This window comes from Tenrec ecaudatus, chromosome 6 (assembly GCF_050624435.1).
Source record: "Tenrec ecaudatus isolate mTenEca1 chromosome 6, mTenEca1.hap1, whole genome shotgun sequence".
NCBI lineage: Eukaryota > Metazoa > Chordata > Mammalia > Afrosoricida > Tenrecidae > Tenrec > Tenrec ecaudatus.
Window position 1 is genome coordinate 81,278,018 of NC_134535.1, and position 6,824 is coordinate 81,284,841.

The window sequence follows — 6,824 nt, forward strand, 5'->3', positions numbered from 1 at the left end:
ATGCTCTTGTTCCTGGTGAGTCAGAACCCAAGGGAAAATTTTATCAGTGACCTTTCTCATTCCCAAGTCTTCTGTTAAAATTCACTGAACCGAGCTCTGAAATCCTACAGATAACTTGCCCATCTCTTCACTGGTCTGTCGTTGGTCTTCAAGTGCAAGTGCACAATTTTTGTCGACATTTTCATCTATTTGGGAAATTGACAGACATCCAGAACAAGGCTGTCATCAATCGACATTTCACCTTTTATGAAACAAGAAAACCACCAGTACATTGAGTTTTCCCCATAGTTCAGTCCTAGTAAGCGGTGTTCAACATCACAAACATTTCGATGGCATTTTTTTTCTTGAGCAAGAAACACCATTTCACAGTTGCACGTTCTTTTAAATTGGCCATCACAAAAAAAGTTTCAAGCGAAACTGCTCTTAAAAAATTCACTTGGCCAGAGAACCTTCCCAGGTGATGCCACTGGGTACACTAACTCAGAGCCAGTTGCTGGATGCTCACCTAGGAGGAAAAATACATATTACTGAAGCTCAACTCAGCAGAGATTTTTCAGGTTTTTGGGGGGTACCCCTTGTAAGCATAATTGGAAACTATAAAGAAAAGAGATTATGAAGGATGTATACACGCAAAGAGCGTTCATATTGTAGAAAGGCATATGGTGTGACAAATTATATATTTTGAGAGAGAACATTGAAGTAATTTTACTACATTACTTGGGTCTGTCCATAAAGCAGAGATAGATCATGTGCCTTAGGAGTACTGGGTGGCTAGGAATAGTGTTATTCACATATTTTGGTACATAAATGTGTATTCAATTTTTAAATATGTGAATAATATTTAATATTGTAACAAATATTCAGCTATATCTGCATCTGGGAAAATGTCAATACTTAAGAAAAACGTAGTTTCTACATTGTGAGCTTAATAAAATATACAAATACAGGGAGTTTAGTGGGGCTATTTAAAACAAATCGTATACCATCAAGTCCATTCTGACTCGCAGAGACCCATAGAACGGGGTAGCACTGCCGCTGTGGGTTTCCAAGAGTGTAACTCTTTCCAGGAGTAGAACACAACCTTGTTCTACTCACCTTCTGGCTAACATTTTTACATGAAAAAGTGAAACAATATTTGTAGTTATTACAAAAAACCAGGGACCTTCCTTTATGACATATGCAATGCTTTACATCTGATGTCCAATTCCTCAGTTAGTGAGAGACACCAAGTTGGGGAGAAGGGATCACTGAGTACATTCTGATTTACACACAAAACATATTGAGCCACTAATCGAGATGGTGACTAACTCTGACTACAGTGAATTGAGAAAAGTCTTATTGTTTGAGATTAAGTTAAAACTGAAAGGCAGGAAAAATTTTCCCTGACTAAATGAAACTAAAAAAGCAATCTCCACATTTCATAACATTGCTCATGATCTGGGTGTGATCTCACAGTCTGTAAAACTCAGCCCTTCCCAACCTGCAAGCTCACCTTCCAGGACAGAGCCCAGCCCACTCTTAGAATATATAAAGTCCTACGAGGAGGACCTTCTCTGCGCTCACCTACACTCAGCTCCACACTGCAGCTTCTCGCACCTGCTCACCTCCTCCTCTTGAGAGAACCAGCAAATCCACCATGAGCCACTGTGGATTCAGCACCAGCTCTGCCAGAGTCCCTGGGACCTGCCGCTCAGGCTTCAGCAGCATCGCTGTGTCCCGCTCCAGGGGCAGTGGTGGTCTCGGTGGGGTCTGTGGAGGGGCTGGCTTTGGCAGCAGGAGCCTCTATGGCCTGGGGGGCTCCCAGAGGATCGCCATTGGAGGGAGCAGCTCTACCATGAGGAGTGGATACGGCAGCAGAATGGGAGGTGGCTTTGGCTTCGGAGGAGCAGCCGGGAGTGGATTTGGTTTTGGTGGTGGAGCTGGTGGTGGCTTTGGGCTTGGTGGTGGAGCTGGATTGGGTGGTGGCTATGGGGGCTCTGGCTTCCCTGTCTGCCCTCCTGGAGGCATCCAAGAGGTGAGCATCAACCAGAGCCTGCTCACACCTCTCAACCTGCAAATCGACCCCACCATCCAGCGTGTGAAGACTGAGGAGCGCGAGCAGATCAAGACCCTCAACAACAAGTTTGCTTCCTTCATCGACAAGGTAAGAAAGGAGCACCTTCCCCTTATGGACTTTTTAGAGTCCGACGACTAGAGAAACAATGTGAGCTTGCTGCCAGGGACACTCAGAGGAGTAGAAGGGCACTCAGATGAGCGTACCACAGAGGGCCACCTGGCTCCCTATAGGTAGCAGGTAGACGGGAGGAAAACCATGTGGAACTGATGAGTCTTTGAAAGGACTCCCATCCTGTCCAGGAAGGTTCCTCAACGTTTGCGAGCCCTGAAGCATAAGGGAGTGACGGTTGGGATGGATTCAGTTTTTCACTTCTGAAGTTTCTAAGAGATTCCAAAGATCAGCCAGCCACAAAGCTGCTCTCAGTAGCGGGGAGACCAAGGCTATTTGGCCCCAATGCAGAACTATTTGTGCATCCAGAGAGAAGTCATTACTTGTGACACAGAGATGGCCATGCAGCAAGGATGTTTCACAGGAGATTCTTGCACTAAAGGGAAGTTAGAGTCCTTCTGAATAATTAGATAACACTTAGCATCCCTTCTAATAGAACTCCTACATAAAGGACCAGTTTGGTACAATAAAGCAGGTAGATGCTCATTTTGAATCAGATTCCTAGTGTGCTTGTCAAGAGGAGAATGTTGCAGGTCGCTGACACGCTCCATACATGCAGGGTGGGCAAAGCTCACGGGTCCAGGGAACAGTTTCTCAGGGGATCTGTGGGTGGGGGTGAAGATGAAGACTTGGAGATCTAGACTCAGCCTGAGCCTCTGTGCTGCTGCCCCCAGGCAGGGACAATGGAGACCTCCCAGGCCTGCTTGCAGCTGTGAGAACAGAGACACTTTCTTCTCTTCCTTTGCCTGCAAATGACCACCTTGTTTCCCCTCCAGGTGCGGTTCCTGGAGCAGCAGAACAAGGTCCTGGAGACCAAGTGGACCCTGCTGCAGGAGCAGGGCACCAAGACCGTGAGGCAGAGCCTAGAGCCCTTGTTTGAGCAGTACATCAACAACCTGAGGAGGCAGCTGGACAGTATCCTGGGGGAGCGAGGCCGCCTGGACTCTGAGCTCAGAGGCATGCAGGACCTGGTGGAGGACTTCAAGAACAAGTGAGTGAAAGAGAATTGGCAAGGTCTTTATGAAGGAACAAACTATTATCAGATATAAGACTGGCCTTACAATTCTGTACTCTGAAGTCAATTGTAATAGAAGTAATTCATTCATGTCTATGAAAAATCTGAAAAGCAAAAACAGAACTATGGGTAGGCAAAGAAGGGCAAAAATGAAAGAAACTCATGAATTATCAACAACATCCTAGAGACTTTCATAGTGAGAAAGGTCAACTGGTAATGATTCCATCTTATGGGAAGCTTTGGCTCTCAGCCTGCCTTTGCAGAATCCTCTTACCCATGGCTCAGGTCTATGATGCATCTTCCCCTCTTAGATATGAAGATGAAATCAACAAGCGTACCACAGCCGAGAATGAATTTGTGACCCTGAAGAAGGTGAGTGCTTTCAGATCAAGCAAGCTTTTAAGAGCAGGAGAGGAGGGGCTCTAAAAGGTGACCTGGCTGGGTATGCGGCCTCAGCTGATCCAGGTTGTGGGTCTTCCCACAGGACGTGGATGCTGCCTACATGAACAAGGTTGAACTGGAAGCCAAGGTCAATGGTCTAACAGATGAGATCAACTTCCTCAGAGCCTTCTATGATGCAGTAAGGATCTCCTTCCCTGTTTGGCTTAGTTTCAGGGCGTTCAGCAATTATTATAAGTTTCTGTGCCTGGGATTCCAAGTGACTGTCTCTGTAAGAGATGATGATACTATCTATGTGTGCAGGAACTGTCTCAGATGCAAACCCACATCTCAGACACATCCGTGGTCCTGTCCATGGACAACAACCGCTCCCTGGACCTGGACAGCATCATCGCTGAGGTCAAAGCTCAGTACGAAGAGATTGCCCAGAGGAGCCGCGCTGAGGCTGAGGCCTGGTACCAGACCAAGGTGAGCAATGTTGTGCCAACTGTGAGGAATCCCATCCCCCCTTTTCCCGATCGTTCAGTTCGGAGAACCAACAAGACTATGATCTTTACTGGAAAATGTACTTCAGGACAACTGCGATTCTTCTTCAACTATTGGCCCTTTACAGAATGTATGCCCAAATCTCTTTAATTAGAGAAAGCAGCCGAAAGTGGAACACGTGTGCAGGAGCTGTGCTTACATAGATCTCTGCTCTTATCTTCACTGTGGTTTTCTGTAAGGGCGCAGAAGAGAACAGACAGGGACCCGGTCAGAAGCGTGGTCTGTGATCCCACTGTACAGGATCTAACAGCTTTGCTGCAGCAGCCTCTCCTACACCCCGCCCCACCCCCACCGCAATGAGAACCCATTGAATTCCAGTGTTTCAAAGGCCTGAGGAGAGCTGGCGTCCACTTAGCAGGTGAACACGCACAGACTGTCTTTCCCCCTCTGGCCCACAGTACGAGGAGCTGCAGGTCAGCGCCGGCAGACATGGGGACGACCTGCGCAACACCAAGCAGGAGATTTCTGAGCTCAACCGCATGATCCAGAGGCTGAGATCCGAGATTGACCATGTCAAGAAGCAGGTATGATGAGGCTGGTTCATGGGGAGGAAAAGCAAGGCTTGGTTGCTAGAGCATCAGCGGTGAGCACCCTTTTAGGCAAGTTTGCCGACACTGAAGGAACAGCAGGGAGAGGGCAGATGCAGTGGTGGGGACCCTGAGGAAACCCCTCCAAAACCCACACTCGCTGCCATTGAGTCGATGCAGACTCACAGTGACTTATAGGACAGGGTAGAACTGCTTCTGTGAGCTTCTGAGACTGTAACTCTGTAGAGTAGAACAGCGCTTCCCTCTCCCTTGTAGCACCTGGTGATTTCTAAGTGTAGACCTTGCTTTTAGCGGCTCAATGTGTAACCACAGAGCCACTAGGGCTCCTGAGGAAGCCCTGATGGGGACTAATTAATAGGGCCTCTTTTCCTGGAGCTCCACAGTTCTACATCCACCAAGGGGTCTTCCATCAATGACAACCCACATCCCCAAGGATCATTGTCAAGTGGTGTCCCATCTCTACAAGACTTGAAAGACAGAAAAAGACAGAGAGGAAGAGCCCATGATTCTGGATTATACGCTTCCTCCTCCCGGGGATAGAAGAGCTACCGTTGGTTGACTGAAGAACCGAATTACAAGTTCTTTCTGCCTGCTTTCCCCATCTAGTGTGCCAACCTGCAGAGCGCCATCGCTGACGCTGAGCAGCGTGGGGAGATGGCCCTCAAGGATGCCAGGAACAAGCTCTCAGAGCTGGAGGATGCCCTGCAGAAGGCCAAGCAAGACCTCGCCCGGCTGCTGCATGACTACCAGGAGCTGATGAATGTCAAGCTGTCCCTGGACGTGGAGATCGCCACCTACAGGAAGCTGCTGGAAGGCGAGGAGTGCAGGTGGGTAACTCACAGGAGTGCCTAAATATCCAGGTATATACGTATATCCACAAGATAGCTAATCCTGGAGCGCACCTCTGGGCCACTCTGGTCAGGACGATCGTGACTACTCTTGGAAAACAATACAAAAGGCCATTTCCCAAGGGACAGCCCTCAGAGGGAAGCCCCTGCATGCGTTCAGCTCAGAGTCCCCCGAGGTCTCATCTTCTGTGTTTCCTCTCCTCCTAGGCTGAATGGAGAAGGTGTTGGCCAAGTCAGCATCTGTAAGTACCTTGCGTGCCTTCCTCCCTCCCCTTAGCTCTGCTGCCTGCATTCAGATAGGCAGAAGGCGTCTCAACACGTCTCATGGTCTCTCTGTTCTCCTGTCCTCACAGCTGTGACTCAGTCCAACGTGTCCAGTGGCTACGGCAGCGCCGGCGTCGGTGGTGGCTTAGGCCTGGGCGGAGGTAGTGGCTACTCCTATGGCAGTGGACACAGCTTTGGAGGTGGCTTCAGTGCAGGCAGCGGCAGAGGCATTGCCGGTGGCCTCAGTTCCTCTGGGGGCAGCAGTTCCACCATCAAATACACCACCACCTCATCCTCCAGCAGAAAGGGCTTCAAGCACTGAAAGTCTAAGACCAGCTCCCTTCCCAGAGCCACCAGGCCCCAGACGCCTCTTCAGCTGCACCGCTCCTTCCTCAACACTCTCCTCTCCTGGCCTCTCACTTTTGCAGTCTGAGTTTGGCTTAATGTTATCTAGTATCTTCCTTGTATCTCTCTGTGTATGCCTGTCCCACCTCAGCTTCCATTGTCAGCAGTGCTTCACAGACAGACAGACTTCCGTTTGATCTTCTCAGGCCATTACTCAATTGATCAATCTGCCATCCCCTGGAACGTAAAATGATCTAATGCCTATTCTGAACAGAACCTGGGTCTGGCTGCAGGGCAAAGAATATTCCCTTTGATTAGACCGACCACAGAGGTCTGCATCTTGAGGATGAGTTGCCATGGCCGTCATCTGCTGTGGCCCTGCACGGCGTGTGACAGTCGGATGTGCACAGACCACGCAATGCTCTGCTGTGTTCTCTTGGCTTTCTTTTCCCTTTTGAATAAAGCAGATGGATATTGGAAACATTCAGTGTTTGATAGTATTGCGGATCATGTAATGTTGTAAAACTTTCCTGTCTCTAAACTGTTCCTCATCTTGGGAGTAGTAGCTCTTCACCCACTGACAAGTCACCAGGTGTCTGTGGTCAGACAGTTACCAACAACTTTGTGGTCTCTGG

General features: G+C 48.8%; 1 protein-coding gene across 1 annotated transcript; it reads left to right on the plus strand.

The window, feature by feature from the left end:
* Positions 1-1,574: 1,574 nt before the first annotated feature.
* LOC142451014 (keratin, type II cytoskeletal 6A-like) lies at positions 1,575-6,601 on the plus strand. The gene is made up of 9 exons (XM_075552954.1): positions 1,575-2,143; positions 3,001-3,215; positions 3,551-3,611; positions 3,724-3,819; positions 3,942-4,106; positions 4,583-4,708; positions 5,339-5,559; positions 5,788-5,822; positions 5,934-6,601. Exons 1-9 carry the CDS (start codon positions 1,637-1,639, stop codon positions 6,164-6,166), a joined length of 1,659 nt encoding a protein of 552 aa, XP_075409069.1. The 5' UTR covers positions 1,575-1,636; the 3' UTR covers positions 6,167-6,601.
* Positions 6,602-6,824: the final 223 nt, after the last annotated feature.

Coding starts and splice junctions, on each gene's coding strand:
- LOC142451014 (XM_075552954.1), top strand. CDS start 1,637: ATGAGCCACTGTGGATTCAGCACCAGCTCTGCCAGAGTCCCTGGGACC. Junction 4,709..5,338: donor TTGACCATGTCAAGAAGCAG/GTATGATGAGGC, acceptor TTCCCCATCTAG/TGTGCCAACCTGCAGAGCGC. Junction 5,823..5,933: donor TGTTGGCCAAGTCAGCATCT/GTAAGTACCTTG, acceptor CTGTCCTCACAG/CTGTGACTCAGTCCAACGTG.